Source organism: Equus caballus, chromosome 14 (genome assembly GCF_041296265.1).
Source record: "Equus caballus isolate H_3958 breed thoroughbred chromosome 14, TB-T2T, whole genome shotgun sequence".
Taxonomy (NCBI): domain Eukaryota; kingdom Metazoa; phylum Chordata; class Mammalia; order Perissodactyla; family Equidae; genus Equus; species Equus caballus.
In genome coordinates, this window is record NC_091697.1 from 109,064,087 (window position 1) to 109,084,234 (window position 20,148).

A 20,148-nucleotide genomic window follows, 5' to 3' on the forward strand; every position below is an offset into this window, starting at 1 on the left:
ACATTTTTCCAGGAGCAGCAGCACCCATCTCCTTTCTAAATTCCGAGGAAGTTGCAAATAGCATTAAAACTGCTTACTTCTAAAGGCAAAACCAAACATTCGTTGTGGAAAAACAAAGCCGTGGAATAAAAGTGAAGATCAGTCCACAGTGGCAAGGTTGAGTTACACAGGGTGTGTGTGGGCGCCGGGAGTTACACAGCCAGGGAAAAGGATTAGCGCGGCCCTCGAAAATCTGAAGGGAAGCCCTAAGAACAACCAGATAAATCTCTCTTATCAGAAGCACATTTTGCAAAATGATTGCCCCCCCCCCCCCCAATCTGTATAATAGGGAAAAATTCAGGAAAAGGTGTTACTACAGGTGGGGAGAAGTGGAGTAAGGAGCAGGGAAACAGGCAGATAGTCGCATGTGCCATTTGGGAAACCCATGCAGGTGTGGGTACTCTGCCAACCAAAGGCCACTGGGCCCGGTCACTGGCCACTGCACCTCAGCCCCCCGGAAAACCATTTCCTGAGCCCATTCCTGCTTTGGGGAAATTGCAGGAGACTGTTACTTCTCCAGAAAGGTAATTTGTGCTTAGATTTTAGAATTTATTTGGAGTCCCAGCACAAGACTCAGGAAGGGTGCTAGGTAGAGAATCTGAAGTGCAGATAATACCAGAAGACGCGGCCGGGGTCTCTGGAATCGGCTCGAGGGAGCCTTTAAGGAGACCTGGTGGCGACCCTATTTCCCTGTCTGCGCCTGATTTATGGATGTAGAATTCCAAACGCGAAACCATCATCCCCACCCTGTCCACGACTCTCTCCCTCCTAAACGTGCCGGAAAAGCCCCACCTCTCCCAAAATTCTGGGCCTGCCAAGATGACGAAAGAACAGCCAAGAGCGTCGAGAAAGAAACTCCAAGTCAGTTGACACTGCGGGCGGCTCTGGGAAGAGCCAGTCCAGAGCCCGGGCTGCCCTCTCTGGCTGACTCCCCGCGGATGCGGTGCGCGCGCTGGGGGTCCCTGGGCGCGACGGGGATGCGCGGGGCTCGAGGAGAATGGATGGTGCACAGGCCAGGGGCCACAGAACCCCTCCAGGCCGCCTCGCTCTGGAGTCGTGGGCGATGGGGCGCCGGGGGCGCAAGGAGCGCAGCGCGGGTGGGCGGGCAGCGGGGCTCGAGGCCTACAGCAGCGCAGGGGCGCGGGGACGCAGGGGCGATGAGGAGTACAAGAGCGCGGGAGTGCCCGAACGCAGAGGGGTGTCGGGGGGCGCAGACCCCCACTGGCCGGCACGGTCCAGGGACCGCCCGCGCTGGACCAGAAGGAGCAGCAGCCTCTGGTGTCTTTTTCGAAAGGACCCGTCTCGATTGGTTCAAACTCAATCCAAACCGTTCCTCAGGAGAAACCGATTGGCTGAGGCGCCTTCTCGAGTTTTCCATTTTTCCGTTATTCCACGGCCTGTGCGGCGCCCCTCCGTTTGGTTTCTGAGTTCGGAATCTGTCGTTTTATGCACATTTCTGCCTTAATGTTTCCTCCCCTTGTCTTTCGTGTCCTCGTGATTTCCTGACACGCGTGTGACGCAGGAATGCGGCTGCTTGGGGGCGGGGCGCGGGGGTCCTTGAATAAAGCCCGGGGCGGGCCTGGCGTGTCCCCGGATGTGTCGGGGGAGAGGCCGGCGGTCCGCCCCCCCCCGTCCCCCTCCCCCCATCCCCACAGCTCTGCTTTCCCAGGTCCAGACCACCGTTCCTGAAAATATAAAAATACGAAATGTAAAGAAATACTCCTGTTATAAAATCTCCTTAAGTCTCGTTTTCAGATCCATGTGTTTTCTGTTTTATATCTCCTCCAACACTGCTGGAAGCTGCTACATTTACTCTCAACGCCCCTTAAGATACTTTAATCACTATACCTGGACAGTAAGTAAGAGAAGTAAACGGTATACACGTGGTGGGGGGTCACTCTGGTCGAAGAACGTGTGACCAGAACCGCCCGTAGCTCGGGCGCGGCCTCCGGAGCGTTCTGCGCCGCACAGACCCCAGCCCGGGCGCGCGCGGTCCCTCCCAGGGTGGCCGGGCCGCTCAGGACCCAGGGGTGAGCGTGTCCTGCCCGGGCGCCGAGACGGGAAGGCGCTCACCAAGTCCGCAGGCTGTGCGGCCATCGCCGTGCGCGCTGCTGTTTCTCACACTTGTTTTCACCGTCCTGTCTCACCGCCCCAGCTGTGGTCGCCTGCCCTCCCTTCACACCTGCCTCTGGGATTTCACTGCAGACCTCCTCTTTTCTAGTTGCCGAAATAAAATGGAAACGGTCGCTTGGAAAAGATCACCCCGGAAAGCGACCCGGTCACCTTGGGCAGAACGAAGGCCAACACCTGCCTATCTCGGGTCCTGCGCACGTGGGTCCAGAGGCCCTCGGTGCGGGCGCAGCGGAGGGCAGGGCATTGGAGAGAAGGGGTCCCCGGCCCCCGCCACGCGGGGCATCTCGGGTGGCGGCAAGAAGACGGCCTTTGTCCGCAGGGAGCGCGCCGGAAGCTGTGCTGGAGGACTATGGCTGGCCAAGCCGTCTTTCTCTTCTCAATCCTGCAAGCATTTGCCTTTTCTCTGCAAAGCTCCATAACACGCCCTGTAATTTGACCCGCCCACCTTCCTCTGGCTGAACCCCAAGGATTAAAACTCATCCTCAGGAAGCTTTTGAGGTGTGCTTTGCGAATCTGCAGGGTGCTGCCTCCAGGCAGATTCCTCCCTCCCTCCCAGCAGGCTGTGTGCGCAGCGTTACCTTAGCTGCCCCCATATGGAGAGAATCAGCTTCCACGGAGGGAGGAAAAACCCAACATCTCTGTGTTTGCCACTGCAATGTTTCATTTATAGGAAATGCTCGTTTCTGAGAATTTTAAAGAGACCTGGTTTCTTGGCTGAGTGAGGAGAGAGCTCCCTGCACGTGCTCGTGGAAAAGGATGGCGTCATCGCGCTGCAGAGAAACCAGGGAGGATAAACTGCTCATTTCACGCAATTGCTCATTCAGTGTTTTTATGGACTTGCTACCAGCACCAGGCACTGCACTCTACAACCATTAAGAAAAAAAAGTTTTGATTTTGGGTTTTTTTTTTTTCTTTTATCATCTAAATTCATTTAAAAATTACTCTTTCAGGCTGTTACTCCCAGCCCCACCTGGATTCTGTTTTATAGACTGAGTGATTTGATTTGAATAATAGCTAGTATAATAGAACTGATTCCACTGTAGTAAAAAAAAAAAAAGAGAGCGAGACAGCAATGTGAGGCTGAGCTGCCAGCCACCATCTTTCCTTTTCTGCTCTTTGACTTTCTCTACCCCACTCTTCGCCTTCCATTTTCTTCCTCCCTCCCTCTCCCCCTCCTTTCTTCCTTCCTTTCTTTCTCACAAGGAGAACCTCAGTTTGCCCTATAGTGTGCCATCTGTCAATACATGATGTTGGTCTTTATCCCAAGACAGCTGCCTCAGTCAGCTCGGGCCACTCTGACAAGCACCACAGACAGCTACTCACAGTTATAGAGGCTGGAAGTCCAAGGTCAAGGAGCCAGCATGGTCAGGTTCTGGTGAGAGCACTCTTCCAGATTCAGGCAGCCACCTTCTCACTGTGTGCTCAAGTGGAACAGAGAAAAAGAGAGAAAAAGCAAGTTCTTTCCTCCTCATCTTATGAGGACGCTAACCCCCCCATGGGGCCACCCTCATGACTTCATCTAACCCCAATCACCTCCCAAAGGCCCCACCTCCAAATACTGTCACCTTGCAGATTAGGGTTTTCAACATATGAATTTGGGGATGGGGGACATAAACATTCAGTCCATTAATTCTGATCCTGATTTCCTGGCACTGACCGGCCTCTGTGTGGGAGCAGAGCAATTTCCAAATCTTAGAGCCTTAGAACTTACCTGAAGCCATTCCCAGAAACGCTCTCCTCCTATCCCACTCCACCTTTTCTTCCAAGCCTTCCCATGCCACAAGGAAGCCAAGAAACCTCACCAGGACCTGGTGGGAGAACCAGCTTCTCCAGGGGCTGGCAGCACCAAGGCAGGGTGAGGGGACTGTGTGTGCACAAACAGCCAGCACTCCCTCCTCCTGCATGGGGCCTGCAGGCCGAGGGGCAGCCAGGGCCACAGTGCCATGGGCTGGAACCGGGGCAGACAGCGGGGCTGCCCTGAGAATGCCCCAGTGCTCTGTTCAGTGCTCTGCTGTGGTCTTCTAGGAATTCTTAATAGTTTTTGGACAAGGCAGTCACATTTTCATTTTGCTCCGGGCCCTACAAATCATGTCACTGATCATGTGACACATCCATACCGCGTCCTACCCAAACCTCAAGCTCCTCGGTCACAGATTTCCTATGACAGATGTCTGGGATGAATACCTTTGCTGCTGAAGGAGTTCAGGACAGGCCGCCCCAAAATACGCCACGTTGTTGTGTTGATTATTTGGGGCTGAAGGCACTTGACAAACAGCTAATGCTGGAAGAGGCTTTCTCTGAAATCCTGTCTGCCTAAAGACAGGTCCTCCAGAGGAACTCGGCTGCCATCAGTCCCTCCTGGGAGTCTCCTCAACCAGAGAGACTGACTCGTCACTGGAGGCAGACTAGAAGGGCACACCCAGACTCGGTCACAAATGTCATGCCTCCTGGCTGGTCTCCTAAGGGCACAGTCATCTTTCCTGAAGTCATTTACTCTCCCTGAGAGGCCTACATCCCCCCTCCACTCCCCCTATGAAAACAGATCTAAGCTCTGAAATCCCGTCGCTTTTGGGATATTCACTTTTTCCCCCTGTGATGTCCTCATGCATGCAATATTAAACATGAATAAACTGGGATTCTTTTTTTCCTGTTAACCTGCCTGTTGTCAGTTTCTTTCATAGACCTAGCTATTGAACCCAGGAGGGTAGAGGGAAAATCTTTCCTCCCTGACATTACAAATGTGTTAACAGCTTCAATATCTTCTGCCAGTGAGCCTCAGTTGAGACAGAAAGCCATGCTGAGCATGGCGAATTGTAAGAACAGAAGGTAGCTTGTGGTCAGAGAGGTCTATGCCAAGGAGATCTACAGGCGAAAGGAGAGACTTTTGCTTTGAGTAAAATCAAGATCTCCTGTGCAAGATAAGCTTCAGACTGCTTCCAACGGTGCTGCTGGAGCGAGATCAATCATTTTTATGCATTGGTCATTAAGTCTCCGGTATAAAAAAACAGTAATGGTTACAAAAACGGGTTGAATAAATGATCCAGAAGAAAGCTTTTGTCTATTTCCTGAAGGTGCTTGTATTCAAAGACTTTTTTTAAGAAACGGAATCAGCAATTGTGGAATTGAGCACAATTTCATCTCCAGTACTTTCATCTTTCTTCTTCGGTAGAAATCTTAAGATTTCTGACTTGTTTTTTCCTCAGAAACTTAAACACAGAGCAATGCATTTTTATTTTGTTAATGTTTCTCTTCTACACACCACATGATAAATATTAGTCTGTCTTTTAAATGAGATTCAATATCCAAATGTTAAAAAATCTAGGTCGTGGTTAGCGTGGAGCTGGTGCCAAGCACCAGACTTCCAGCGCCAGCTCCCACCTCACCGGCTGCTTCCCTTGGGACATGTTTGCCTCCGCCCTTGCTATTTGTCTGTGAGATGGAGCTGACAGCGCGCACCTGGGAGGGCCGTTATGAGCACTACATTGAGTTAAGTACTTATTAAGTGGTTACCTAGTTCATAATGAGCTCTATAGAAAGGTTTGTTAGATAAACTACATATTTTTAAAGTAAACAGATAAAATGGCTAATGCTGAGCATGTCCAAAGCGGCTCAGGGGACCTGCAATCTCAAGATGCCCGATGGCCTTCAGAAGATGGACTCGCATGTACAGGGCGCGGCCTCAGCATACAGGTTTCTTCATTCAACAAACACTGACTGGGCCTCTGCTATGTGACAAGCTCTGTGTTCACCCTGGAGATTCAGAAATGGAAGACACATTTCTTGCCCTGGAGATTACAGCTTAGTCTATGTTCTGGTGGGAGAGAGAAAGGCTCATGCTCCGTATTTATGTGCCGTGGGCACAGAGGCAGCCCAGCTGAGGCAGCCCCGGTTGTTGCTGGGTCAGTTCTGAGGAGAGGACGAAAGGGGGCCAACAGGACTTAAGCACTAAATACATGCCTGCACCCTGCCGGCTGCCTCCCACCCGTTGACTCTCAGCACCCCATCGCGCAGGCATTGACCTCCTCAGTTTACAGAAATGGAGGGGCAGAGGAGGGAGGGGGCCCAGCACAGGCTATCTGAAGGGTTGAGGCCCTGGCGCATCTCTCCTCCCTGATCTTCCTCATTCCCAAACCTTCCAGGGAACAACGTATCCCGTTTCAGCTTCAAATGTATGCTGGTCTTGGTATCTTGAAAGCACCTTACTAACTAACCTGAACACAGGGAGCCATTTTGTCTTTTGGGGGCGCTGTTGTTCCCTGGCCTGTTTGGATAATGCTCTGGCTGGTTCAAGCCGCCAGGTGAATGACCTCCAGTCCAGAGTTTCGTAAACCCTGACATGCCTACCAATCTTTTAAAAATGCAGATTCTGACTCAATACGTTTGAGGCAGGGCCCAAGATGCAGCATTTCTAATGAACTTGCCAGGTGATGCTGAAATAAGTGAGAAATGTGAGTTCACAACACCTTATATTTGCTTTGCGAGTTAGAATAATAAGGGAATTTAACCCTGTGTGCATAGGAATTAGCTTAATAGGGGAGACAACTTGGGAGCTGGTGACTTCTGTTGAAAACAAGACAGCAGTCCCCAAACGGAATCACTTAAGCAAGGCCCCAAGTCACCAAACCAAGACTTATTAATTACAGTTCCTGCTCTCCCAGATTGGAATCCTGACCAGTCAATCAGGAATCACAGCACTAGGTAGGTAACCTGCCTGATAGACCCCCGCTGTTCCCTGAAGGAAAGTAACCTTGCAATAACCAACCTGCTTTTTTGCCTAGTATAACTTCCTTGTTCCTGCTTCCTTCTGCCTATAAAAGTCTCATTTTGTACGGCTTCTCAGAGCGCCTTTCTATCTATTAGATTGGATGCTGCCCCATTCGAATCAAACTTTGCTCAAATAAGCTTTTAAAATGTTTGATATACCTTAGTTTCTCTTTTAACAGTTCCATAAGCCTGTGCTCTGAAGAGTACTTAGGGAACAATAATAGTATCGAACCCTTGGAGACATGAGACTACATGAGATCATCCATGTCAAGCACTCAGCATATGGCTGTCACCTCAGAGGGCTCTGTCCCCTAGGCATTAATAAGGATACGAAGGATTAGTGTTTCCTTTGAAACCCATGCAACTCCTCCCTCCAGTTAAGCCGGCCCCGTTGCTACACTTCCAATATAAGCACCTTAATATATTTTTAGTACAAGTTTCTCTCCTTCCTAAAGAGTCTTTGGCATTTACTCTCGAATCTAAGAGAAATTTATCTCCTTGGCTTTTGGGGGAAAAAATATTGGAAATAAATGGTTAAGGCAGTTGGAATCTCCCATTCCCATTCTTCTGCTGAATAAACATCAACTTTCCCTCCCTACCTCTTGGCGTCAGAAAGAAATGACCCCTGTATTTGCCTCCTAGCCAGAAAAGACCGAGACGTGGGCTTAAAACCGGTTTTTATTTCCTGTTTTCGCTCCGTCCAGGCAGGAATAAACGAAGACACCTCTCCCGTTACAACAAATGGTTTGAACAAAGATGCTCTGCTTGACTCCGTGCGCGCAGCAGACGCGCCTTCGGATTGGTTGGACTATTGTCCAATAGGAAAGAAGAGCCGGGATCCACTATTTACATAAACTTTTCGCGGTCCCTGCGGCGGGCGGGCTGGCTATCCAATAGGATTGTACAGCTTTGGAGCCTTCATTTGAATATGGAGATGATAAATAGCGGTGCCCAGGATACGTTCCACTCGTCTCGCTCCCGTTAGGCTGCGTCACTCTGTCTATCCGTCACTATGCCAGAGCTCTCCCGTTCGGCGCCGGCGCCCAAAAAGGGCTCCAAAAAGGCTATTAGCAAGGCGCAGAAGAAGGACGGCAAAAAGCGTAAGCGCGGCCGCAAGGAGAGCTACTCCATCTACGTGTACAAGGTGCTGAAGCAGGTCCACCCCGACACCGGCATCTCGTCCAAGGCCATGGGCATCATGAACTCGTTCGTCAACGACATCTTCGAGCGCATCGCCAGCGAGGCCTCCCGCCTGGCGCACTACAACAAGCGCTCGACCATCACGTCCCGCGAGGTGCAGACGGCCGTGCGCCTGCTGCTGCCCGGCGAGCTGGCCAAGCACGCCGTGTCCGAGGGCACCAAGGCCGTCACCAAGTACACCAGCTCCAAGTGAGGCGCGCCGCGCGCCCCGGAACCCAAAGGCTCTTTTCAGAGCCACCTCCCTGTTCAGAAAGGAGCGTCCCACGTAGTCTGGCTGTGACGGGCTGTTGGGTGGGTGCTGTGGGGGAGACGGGCGTGCGTGACGGGGACGCGAGTCCCGCGATCAAGCTAAGCGGTTTACCCAGCGGCGTACGACCCGCGAGGCCCGCGGGGTGAGCCTCGGCCCCGCCGGAAGCCGGACAAGGCCCGGGCCCGGCGCTTGCGGGCGTGCGCCACACGGGGCCTGCGTGTCTGCGCGGGGCGAGCGCCGTGCTGGTGCCGGCGCGCCTTCTCCAGGAAGGCCTCGTGCTGCCTCCCCCTTACCGTGTTCCCTCGTGGGTCGGGACGCGTGTGTGGCCGTGGTGCTCGGGGAGGCCCCGGTGTTGGCGCGCAGCGCCCTAGGGCGTCCTCGCCTTTGCCACAGGGCGGCCGCGGGAGCTTCCTGCGAGAAGCGTTTTAGCAGCATTGAGTCTAAGCAGCCCCTTGTGGGCAGTACGCGTTCCTGCTTGAAAAATCAAGACGGCCACCGCGCAGACACCGGTCTCCTCCCTCTCTCTCAGCTACAATCTCTCAGATCAGAAGATTGGGATGTTTTACCCGGAAAGTATATACTTTCTAAGCTCACTTTCAGTCAATGGGGGCCGGCCCTGTGGCAGAGCGGCGAAGTTCACGTGCTCTGCTTCGGCGGCCTGGGGTTTACTTGGTTCGGATCCTGGGTGCCGTCGCGGCAGGCTCATCAGGCCGGGCTGAGGTGACGCTCCGCACAGCACGACCGGAACATCGTACAGCTACGTGCTGGCGGCTTTGGGGAGAGGGAAAAATAAAACAAATGTAGCACCTTTTTAAAACAGTGAGTCATACCACAGTATGCATAATGGATGACCCATCATAAATGAGGCGTGCAGGCCTGACCGGGGACCAGGCGGTGTCCCACGGTGCTGGTGACTCCCAAACCACCGAGGACGCCTCCGAGAGCAGCCCAGTCTCCAAGAGCCAAAACGCCTTCTGGGAGCGGCATCGGAGGCTGGGTTCCCACAGCTGGGCAGGGGCTGTTTCACTTCCGCGGCCTCAGGGCGCGCACCATCTGCAGTGACTGCCACGCATTCGGCAGTTTAACCTCTTACTGTCAACGTAGTAAATTCATCGTCTAGCACTTGCAGTTACTTCTTAAAAGGACAGTTTTTCTCCCTTTCATAGTCTTTGGTTTAGGCCATAATAACTAGCAAATTTGGCTTGAAATTTCTAGGTCAAGTGGGGTGCAGTCTCTCAAATGCATTTCAGATTGTATACCTGCAAAATATCCCCCCAGTTCCAGGTCTTTAGTTTAACCGTTTACCTTAGTTATTTCAGACTCAATATTTCCATTGTGATGCATCCTAGTTACCTTTGTCTCTATTCTCAGATGCCTGGTGAACTGCCTTCATTTAACCTTCAACTGAACACCTTTTTCAGTTGTAACATTATAGACATGGGTTCTGTGTATGTCCCAATTTTCTTGATCATAAAATCTCAATGGCACGGCCTGTGTCACCTTCTTGCCTCTTCCTTAACAGCTTCGGTCCCAGAAAACAGGCTGGGGCTGCCTGTGCAGCCTCAACGCCACTGTTCAGCAAATAGAGGCAACGTTTTTTTTTGTTTACTTCAAGCTAATTGTGTCCCAGAGAAGTCAAAAGGACTGAGAAATTAATGTTTTGCATTACTACACAACAAAACTTATTTTTATATTATTGTATTTGGGAATTGTAACGTTCATTTTACGTCATTTCATTTTTGGTACTAAGCAGTCTTGTCATCTCTGCTAGCACAATCTATTCCACTCACTCGGCTAGAGACAGTTTCCTTGTATTAAACTTGTGTTTTAAGCTCGTTAAGGCAGAGAACCTCGTGGAACTGAGAGACAAATTTCACGTGGCGAGTGATCATTAAGATATTCACTCCCAATTTAAGAGGCTCAGGGCTTGGACCCAGCCAGCAAACAGACCCCTGCTTCATAGAGGAGAGAACTGGATTCTACAGTTCAGAAAATAGTATGTATCTTGAGAGGATTAAGGTTGCTGACTTTTGATGACAGATCACTGTTTAATTTTTGGATAACTAGGAAGGCAAAGAACTGAGTAAAACAGCTATGACAAGATTTCCATTTCTACATTCTCATTTTTGGAAATGTTTCAGAGCGTAGATCTATAAAACAAAACAAAGACAGAGCATGCTATCATTGTATACTGCTGTCATTGTAAGCACACCACCACTGTAAACGCCCATGGATGCATGAACTAAGGGAGTCAGACAGGAAGGCAGGGAGGGACCACCACCCGTTTCATTAAAATCGGCAGATTTCACTAAAGTTTTTCGTTTGATAATTATCTATCAAAGCTTTTGTTTTCAACAATTGTGTGCCGTCCACAGGATTTTTTAAACACTGACTTTGTTACCTACAAGTACTTTTAAATTTCAATTTACATACTTCTTTTGTAGAGAAAAGTGGTAGATAAAACACTTAACTAAAGAGTAAATCTTATATTAGCATGAAATTCTAAGGCAATAGTGGAATGGAAATATGAGTTAAGGGAGAAAAAATCATCTAAAATACCTCATCGTTAACGAGAAACGTGATCACGTATTTTATAAATTATGGTAGTAAATTGATATTCCAAAAGATACCTTTACAAGATTAATCTGATCATTTTGTTTTTAAAGCGTCTTATATTGGGATTTGCATCCTTCAACTATTTCAATTAACGATAAAAATATTTTAGATACCAAGTCTGAAACGTATAAAGTTTAAAAAATTCTTTTAGAGCGGACCCAACGAGGGAAAAGGAATGGGGGTTTCCAGCCGCCTTGCCGAAGACGCTGGGGGCAGGGGACCTTTCCTCCGCAGCCGCGCCCACCCAGCCTGGCACGCGACTAGCTTCCTTTGGACAGACGATTTGCAAAAGCACGATTATCTTTTATCGAACATCTGTTTCTTGCCTGAGACCATGACACTTCTCAATACATCTAATTCACAAAACGGCTCAAGGAAGCGGTTATTAGGGATCTCTTTTTTACAAACAAAAAACAAGCCAAGAAAAAAGCAGGCAATGTCCTTTCCAGAGCTAAGAGTTTTCATTCCGAAGAGCTTTCTCTGAGCCAAGATGACTTTCCCAATAAACACCATGAATTCAAAGAAAGACAAATGTGCGTCACTACAGCTTCATGAAAAACTTATGTGGCTTAACGGGGGAAAAGCTAATTCGTTTGGGGAAAAGAAATTCTTCTTTTCGTAAATTGATCACCCCCCCAATCGGCCCAGACTTAAAGCTACCCACACCAGGGGTCGGCTTATTACATGCTGCACGCACAAGGCGCTGCGTTTTCACCGAGCTTCCGTTTCCTTTTCGGTTTCAAAACATCCTGCCATTGCAGGATCCCTCCACGTAAACATTTTCTTGGAAACGTTCATTGCTCGAAAATAAAAATGTCTAGTCTAGGCAGGGATGCAGCGCCAGGCGCCACCACCGAAGCTGCGCGCCAACACCCGGGGCCTCAGCAGGCGCGTCCTCTGGTGCACCTCCGGGCTCCCCCGTCAGGGAGACGGATGTGGGGGCAGTGGTACGAGATCTCTCTGGCGTAGATGATCCGCGCCCCCTTACCCACACGGCGCACGCCATGCGGAGACACTCCGGGCCCTGAACGGAGTCACGCGCGCAAGCGCCGGAAATGCACTTTCCATCCGCCAAAAACCCTTTGAGCTGACAGCTACTTCGCCTGGTGTTGCGTTAATAGTGCTGGGCGGACGCAAAGTGCTCCATTGTCGCCCCAGTTTTTGTCCCCGGTCTCTATGGAGGGCAGTCAGCGTTCTTGCCTTTCTGTCTCGTACACCCGAGCGCGCGCGCACGGTTCCGCCGGGGCCCCTCCCACTAATCCGGGAACCGCTAGTGCGCTTACGAAACCGGGCTTACACAACATTCCATCGTGTTCGAACCCCTTTCTCGATCGTGTGGGTGGCTCTGAAAAGAGCCTTTGGGTTCCGGGGCGCGCGGAGCGCCTCACTTGGAGCTGGTGTACTTGGTGACGGCCTTGGTGCCCTCGGACACGGCGTGCTTGGCCAGCTCGCCGGGCAGCAGCAGGCGCACGGCCGTCTGCACCTCGCGGGACGTGATGGTCGAGCGCTTGTTGTAGTGCGCCAGGCGGGAGGCCTCGCTGGCGATGCGCTCGAAGATGTCGTTGACGAACGAGTTCATGATGCCCATGGCCTTGGACGAGATGCCGGTGTCGGGGTGGACCTGCTTCAGCACCTTGTACACGTAGATGGAGTAGCTCTCCTTGCGGCTGCGCTTGCGCTTCTTGCCGTCCTTCTTCTGCGCTTTGGTGACGGCCTTTTTAGAGCCCTTCTTCGGCGCGGGAGCCGCTTTGGACGGGTCAGGCATGATGGCGAATCTCTCTAACTAAAAAAAGCCCAACCTCTGAGCAACTCTATTTATAAGTCTTATATTCAAATGAAGGATTAGGAGTGTCTAATTTCTGATAGGGTCAAGTGTAGTGTAACGTCATCACTGGGAAAGGCATATGCAAATTAGGGGATGCCGGCTTCCTATTCTGATTGGTTACCGTCGACATCCAATGGGACGGTGCTGGCTCGCCTACCTCCGGATCATATATAAGGGCTCACGGGCCGGCTGATTTTGTCACTTCGCGTTTTGGTTTTTAGGTCTTTTCTCTGTTCACTTGCTGTTCGGAAATGTCGGGCCGTGGTAAGCAGGGCGGCAAAGCGCGCGCGAAAGCCAAGTCGCGGTCTTCGCGCGCGGGCTTGCAGTTCCCCGTGGGGCGCGTGCACCGGTTGCTCCGTAAAGGCAACTATTCGGAGCGCGTGGGCGCCGGCGCGCCGGTCTACCTGGCGGCGGTGCTCGAGTACCTGACAGCCGAGATCCTGGAGCTGGCGGGCAACGCGGCGCGCGACAACAAGAAGACGCGCATCATCCCGCGCCACCTGCAGCTGGCCATCCGCAACGACGAGGAGCTCAACAAGCTGTTGGGCCGCGTGACCATCGCGCAGGGCGGCGTCCTGCCTAACATCCAGGCCGTGCTGCTGCCCAAGAAGACGGAGAGCCACCACAAGGCGAAGGGCAAGTGAGGCCGCGGCGGCCGGCCGGGAACGGCCGTGCGCCCCCGGGCACCCGTGACACCAAAGGCTCTTTTCAGAGCCACCCACAGCTTCGAGGAAAGAGCTGCGCTGAGCCCGCTCCTGTGTGCGCCGGCTGCAGTCCGGGCGCACGGGGAGCCCGGCCCCACCGTGATGGGCGTGCGCCGAAGCGGAGGGGGGCCGGCCTGCCTGTTCGTTCGATCCAGGCAACACTCCTGCGACACGTGTCTACTCCTTCCTTGAAACACCCAAATCTTTCCTGGGGTTCTGATCCCAGTGATCCCGAAGGTATCCTTATTATAGCCGGAGACAGGTTATCTTGGGCTCTTCAAATCACTCGGTTACGTCTAGGCATCTTGGATTTCAGGAACAACCGGGGCGATTAACGGAATATTATAAATACTCCTAATCTTGACAAAATTTGCCGTTTGAAATTTCGGTATATAAATCTAATGATTTACAACTAAAATGTATGAGTGCTTGAGAGACAAAATTGCAAAGCTTTGAAGAGAACATGAGGTCCATTGGAATTCAATGATCTAATTTATTGGGTTGGAAATTCTTACAAAGTCTTGGGATGGGTTTGTGTGCTAGGTTTTAAACATTTAAAAAGAATCAAACTATGTTTTTAAAGGAATTGTAAACTTTTCAAGGAAATTCAGTTGTAAATAAGATCGTCATTAAAGGAATTCAATATGTTTGATTTGGGTCTGTCAAACATTAAAGAGCTCCTTAAATTGATAAAATTAGTAAAATAGCTTGTACTTTGATAAAGAAAACTGAATTCAGTAAATTTCAAATGAATATTGTCAGAACCAGATTAAGTAGTATATATGTAGGGTTTTAAGATGATTGTGAACTCCATGTTCTGTTATAAAGTAGGGTTGGAGAGTTGCAGACATGCTCCTGGCAAAATCAGCTGAGAAATGAGAACTTTAACAACACCTGCTGCATGGGGAAGGAGAAATTAAATGGTTAATTCATGGTAATCCCTTAAAAAATAACGCCTGGCACAAAATAAGAGCTAAGTATGTGTTAGTTATTCTTGTCATCGTTATCCTTACTATTTTCATTAATTTTTTCTTATAACCACACATACTGACGAGTAAGACAGTTTGGGAATATAACAGGAAAACTAAGTCTACTCAAACCAGGGATCCTTGGACACCATCTGGAGCTAACCACGGATCTCCTGGGCCTTAGAAAATGTCGTAGCGCTGTGAAACTATTTGCACCAAAACTTGATAGGAACTGCGCTGTCCATGTGGATGAAAACGCGGGTCTCCCTGCAGTGTAGGCAGACAGCAGGACCCACATTTTCCAGTGGGCTCCATTCAGTGACCGCACTATGAGGACTGTGCAGACATCATGGAGCCTTCTGTACATCCGGCCATTATGTTTCCAGAGACGGCCTTCAATTCCACCTGAAATCTGTGTCTGCGTTAATACTGAGGTAGATGAGTGTATGTGTTCAAATTTCTCAGTTGGTATTTAAGAAGAAAGGTTTTTCAGGGGTAGAGGGCTCAGGTAACCCAAGTACCACCATGGAGCTTCAGAGTTTTAATTCCTCACCCCGGGTGTTAGGAGGGAGCAGCCCCTCATTGGTCTCCTCTAGGCTCAGCTGTCCCTTATACAGCCATAACCACAGGAAATATTTAATTTTCAACTTGATAAGTGTACCCAAAAAAATTAAGTCCAAAGATGCAGTTTTTCAGGAGCGTTAGCCACACGTGGTCAGTGGCTCTCACATTGGACTGCACAGATGTCGGTCTCCATCATTGCAGAAAGTGCATTGGACGGCTCTTGTCTAAAATCTCATCTGTCAGGGGTTATCAGGTTCAGAAAAGCGATGCAACGTCCAGAGTTGCCTGCCTCTGCGGGAGAAAGCCCGTCAGACTCGTGCTTAAAGAAGAAAGCTCCACGTGGCCCAGCAATTCCACTCCCAGGTCTGTACCCCAGAGGCCTGAAGGCAAGGGCTCAGATGCTCGTACACTCACACTCACAGCAGCCTTTTCATAGCTCCCAAGGCAGAAACAGCTCAAACATCCATAACAGGTGGATCAATAGACTAAATGTGGTCTATCCATACGATGGAATATGATTCAGCCACAAAAAGGAATGAAGCTTGACACAGCCTACGAGATAGATAAACCTCAAAAACACTGCTAAGTGAAAGAAGCCAGACACAAAAGGCCGCATGTTATGACTCCATTATACGAAACGTCCAGAATAGGCAAATCCAGAGAGAGAAAGCAGATTAGTGGTTGCCAGGGGCTGGTGGGGGGACATGAGGAGTAACTGCTTAACAGGTACAAGGGTTCCTTTTGGGGTGATAATGTTTTGGAACCAGAGAGAGAGAATGGTTGCACAGCATTCTGAACGCCACACTGAATTCTTCACTTTAGAATGGTGATTTTATATTATGTGAACTTCACCTCGACTTAAAGAGAAATCTCAATCTAATACACGGATACACACCAAAAAGAGGAAGAGCAGGAGGAGTCTCAGTGGCTTCATCGCTTTTATCCAGTAGGCGGAAGATGAGGTAGACCGGGCTGCCGTCCCCCACAGCAGCATCCCTCTGAGACCACGTGGGAAGACAGGCGTGGAGTCCCTTTGGCTGGCCGCCAGGTGTCGCTCTGCCTGCTTCTGCGGAGCTCTGTGGTCTTTCCCTTGCCCACTGCAGCACATCCCACGCTCCGTTCTCCTGGGCTTGGGTCTGTCCCCAGCCCCTGCCCCATGTCTAGTCTTTCCTCCCCACTGCGTCAGTTCCCATAAGCTCTCCAACATGTTGGAGAATCTCCCAAGTGAAAAAGCAAATGGATCCCCTCAGTTCTGTGCTCTCTGAGACCCTGAGCTAGAGCATTAGGTGACACTCCTCATGGAGGACTGGGTCACCGGTTCCGAGTGCCGTGCGGTCTGGGCTGGGCTGAGCTGTTGTCCCCATGCTGCCCTGTCACATGGAGGCCCTGCCCTGGTCGTCAGAATCAACCTCGTGCCCCTATTGCTCACCAAGCCTCAGAAAGGCTCTGCTTCCTCCCAGGCCAGCGCAACAAACTCTCTCAACTGCATCCTCACCTCGGTGCGCTTCCCTGCCTTCTTCCCTCCCTCTCTCCTGGTCGGCTCTGTCCCTAGCAGGTCTTCAGGGCTCCAGGGACACCAGGTCCTGGTGCTTCTCTCCTCCAGCCTCCCCTGTGGGCGCTGCCCTTGGGCCTTGAGGCCGCCCCCATCGCCTCTGCTCTGTCCCCTGCTCCCCCAGCCCTGGGTGGGCCTCCTTTGGTCATGTCCCTACAGTTCTCTCCTGCAGGACGATGGATCAGCTTGAAACATCCCGGATCATGGGTCTGCGGGCCCCCAGGGAAGCTGGTGGTCAGTGAATATGCTGAAGGCTGGCTCATGGGCATTTGGGGTGAGCTGGAGTTCAGGGATGGATCAGCTGATAGGGCAGTTGGTTAGAGTGGGGGTCAGTTGGTCAGCTGGGGGTCAGCAGCGGATCAGTCACAGGTGGGTGGGAGGTCCCTGAGAAGGTGCTGACCTGGCATCTTCTCTCACACATCTGGGTGCCTCTTTCTCCTCACAGTCTCTTTCCATGACTGATTCAGACTTCCTTACATGGTCCCAAGAAGACGAAGAATCCCCAGGAGCCCTGAGGCCTGGCCTGCACACTGTCGCTCCTCCCACATGCTATGGGGAACAGCCTCTGCTCCGGATACAAGGAACCAACCACAAGGGTCACGCTGCCCTCTGCCTCGGGTCCGTGGCTCCATCGGAGGCTTCATCTGCTCTGCCCTCATCCAGGCCAGGCTTTTAGTGAGGTCCAAGGTCATCCACAGCGACGTCTTCCTGGAGTGCCAGGCTCCCCTGGAGTGCCAGGCTCTGACGTCCCTGACTGTACTGTGGGTGCAGGGCACACCCCCCACACGGCCACCTCCCCAGTCTTCCCTAGCTGGTAAGTGGTCCCACCGTGCACTGGTGACTCAAGTAAATAAAATAAACAGATGAATGGAAGCTTTCCTTCATCCTTTCCTTCCCATGATTGCCCACAGGGAGACCAACAGCAAGTGGGCAGAAGTCAGGAGGGCAGGTCCCTCTCCCCGTGACACCTGCCGTCATCCTAGTCCTGGATGACACTTGTCATGGGCTGCAGGATGGTACCCCCTTCCCCCCAAGAAACATATCCACGTTCTAATGCCCAGAACCTGTGACTGTACCTCATTTGGAAAAAAGGTCTTTGAAGGTGTAACTAAATTAAGGATCTTGGGAAGAGGAGGTCATCTTGGATTAGTGCAGGCCCTAAATCCAATGACAAGTCCTCATAAGAGAAGACACAAGAGAGCCAAGTGATGGCAGAAGCAGAGATTGACGCAGTCACAAGCCCAGGGACACCTGGAGCACTGGGAGGTGGGAGAGGCAGGAAAGACCCTCCCCTGCAGCCTCCAGAGGGTGCACACAGCCTGCCCACACCTTGACCTTGGACCTCTGGGCCCCTGACTCGGGAGAGATACATGTCTGCTGTTTTAGGCTCCCCAGCTTTGGTGATTTGTCACAGCAGCCGTGGGAACCTCATGCACCATCATTTCTTACCTGAACTACTTCAGCAGCCTCCCTACCAATCTCCCACTGCCCACACTAAAACGTATGTGAGATTCTCAAAAACTTAATTCCCTTGCTTGAGAATAAAATCAGTCAATGGAATCAGCCATATCAACAGGTAGAAGGAAAGGAGAATCATGTAATCATCTCCATTGATGCAGAAGAAGCATTTGAGAAAATCCAACACCCACTCATGGTTTAAAAATAAATAATCTGGACAAACCAGAAACAGAGGAGAATTCCCTCAACCTGATAAAGAGCATGTGCAAAATCCTGCACCTGAGAACACAGTTCATGGTGAAAGATCGGACACTTTCCCTCTAAGATCAGGAACAAGGAAATGATGTCTACCTCACCACTCATTCAATGCAGTGTTGGAAGTTCTAGCTGTTGCAATAAGGCAAAAAAGAAAAAAAGAAAAATGAGAGAGAGAGAGGTCATGGAGAGTGGAGAGGGAAGGAAGATGAGGCATATAGATTGGAAGAAAAAAAATGAAACTATCTTTATTTGCAGATGATATGATTTCTACATAGAACATACCAAGGAATCTCTGAAACAACTCCTAGAACCAATAAGTGAATTCAGTGAGGTGTCAGGGTATGAGATCAACACAAACATCAATTACATTTCTATACATAAACAATGAACATGTAAAAACCAAAATTAAAAACACAATACCATGTCAAATCATTCCAAAGAAAATAAAACTGGTATAAATCTAACAAAACATGTACAGAATTTGTCTGCTGAAAATTACAAAATGATGGTTAAAGAAATCACAGATGATCTAAATAAATGGAGAAACATACCATGTTCATGGATTGGAAGACTCAACATAGCAAAGATGCCCGTTCTCCCCACACTGACCCACAGGTTTAACGGAATTCCTATCACAGTCCAGCAAGGCCTCTTGTAGGCACAGACAAGCTTGTTCTAAAACTCACGTGGAAGGGCACAGGCCCCAGAGTAGCTAAAATGGTCTTGAAGAAGAAGAATAAAGTGGGAAGAATCACTCTACCCGACGTTAAGCCTTGCTATACAGCCCCAGAAGTCAGGGCAGTGGGTGTCGCAGAGGGACAGACACACGGATGAACAGGACAGAACAGAGACCCAGGAACAGACCCACACGAATCTGCCCAACTGATCTTTGATGGGAGCAAAGGCAATTCAACGGAGGAAGGAGAACCTTTAACAAGTGGTGTTGGAACAATGGGATGTCCGCAGAAAATGAACCTCGAGCTAAATCTCCCACTTTGTGAAAATTAACTCAAATAACGGACTTAAATATACAACAAAAAATTATAAAACTTTCAGGAAAAACATAGGAGAAAATCTTCAGAATCCAGGGCTAGGCAAAGAGCGCTTGGACTTGAGCGAGCCCTAAAGCATGATTCGTAAAAGGAAACACTGGTAACTTGATCTCATGAATATTAAAAGCTTTTGCTCGGCAAAAGCCCATGAGATGAGGACGAAAGGACAAGCTACAGAGTGGAAGAAGATATTTGCAAACCATCTATCTGAAATAAGGACTAGAATCTAGAACACATAAGGGACTCTGAAAACTCCATAGGGAAGAAGCACACTCGGTTCTTGAATGGGCCAACGCGGAGCCCCCTCGGCCATCACTCTCTCCAGGCCTCCACCAGGCAGCCACCTCCGGGAGTGGGCATTGGTTCTATTGTTGTAGAATACTAAATTCTGCTACAGAAGATAAGAAGAAAAGGTGGAGGGCGGTGGTCGGGGGGTGAGTTTCCTATCATGTTTGAAGATAAATTTAAAAGAGCAAGTGGGTCTTAAGACAGAAGAGTAGGAAGGCCAAGACCCAGGTCAATGTGAGGCATCCGGACACTCAGTGATCTGCTCGCTAAGTGTACCAGAGGCGTTACATATTCAGGATCAGTAAGTATATATAAAGCACTAAATATTCAGGATCAGCCAGTATATGCAACAGGTACTTAGCATTCAGGACCCCCCCAAGGCACTCAATTTCCATAAGGTCTTAGTCAGCCACTGCTGGGCTCTGCACAGGACATCCTGTGCTGTGAGGCTGCACCGGTGCGCACTGGCCCACACCC

General features: G+C 50.3%; 3 protein-coding genes and 1 long non-coding RNA gene across 4 annotated transcripts; 2 read left to right on the plus strand and 2 right to left on the minus strand.

The window, feature by feature from the left end:
- Positions 1–1,764: 1,764 nt before the first annotated feature.
- LOC138917387 (uncharacterized) lies at positions 1,765–8,806 on the minus strand. Its single transcript, XR_011425279.1, has 3 exons — positions 8,680–8,806; positions 3,496–3,586; positions 1,765–3,035 (listed from the first exon to the last, which is right to left on the minus strand). It is a non-coding gene; the product is annotated as an uncharacterized lncRNA (long non-coding RNA).
- On the plus strand, positions 7,603–11,534 carry H2BC27 (H2B clustered histone 27). The gene has a single exon (XM_005599652.4). It carries the CDS (start codon positions 7,949–7,951, stop codon positions 8,327–8,329), a length of 381 nt encoding a protein of 126 aa, XP_005599709.1. The 5' UTR covers positions 7,603–7,948; the 3' UTR covers positions 8,330–11,534.
- Positions 11,440–12,767, minus strand: H2BC26 (H2B clustered histone 26). Its single transcript, XM_005599651.4, has one exon. It carries the CDS (start codon positions 12,765–12,767, stop codon positions 12,387–12,389), a length of 381 nt encoding a protein of 126 aa, XP_005599708.1. The 3' UTR covers positions 11,440–12,386.
- A 311-nt stretch (positions 12,768–13,078) lies between these two features.
- Positions 13,079–14,183, plus strand: H2AC25 (H2A clustered histone 25). The gene has a single exon (XM_005599650.4). It carries the CDS (start codon positions 13,079–13,081, stop codon positions 13,469–13,471), a length of 393 nt encoding a protein of 130 aa, XP_005599707.1. The 3' UTR covers positions 13,472–14,183.
- Positions 14,184–20,148: the final 5,965 nt, after the last annotated feature.

Bases quoted from the DNA above. Each gene is read 5' to 3' on its own strand.
- H2BC27 (XM_005599652.4), top strand. From the start codon at position 7,949: ATGCCAGAGCTCTCCCGTTCGGCGCCGGCGCCCAAAAAGGGCTCCAAA.
- H2BC26 (XM_005599651.4), bottom strand. From the start codon at position 12,767: ATGCCTGACCCGTCCAAAGCGGCTCCCGCGCCGAAGAAGGGCTCTAAA.
- H2AC25 (XM_005599650.4), top strand. From the start codon at position 13,079: ATGTCGGGCCGTGGTAAGCAGGGCGGCAAAGCGCGCGCGAAAGCCAAG.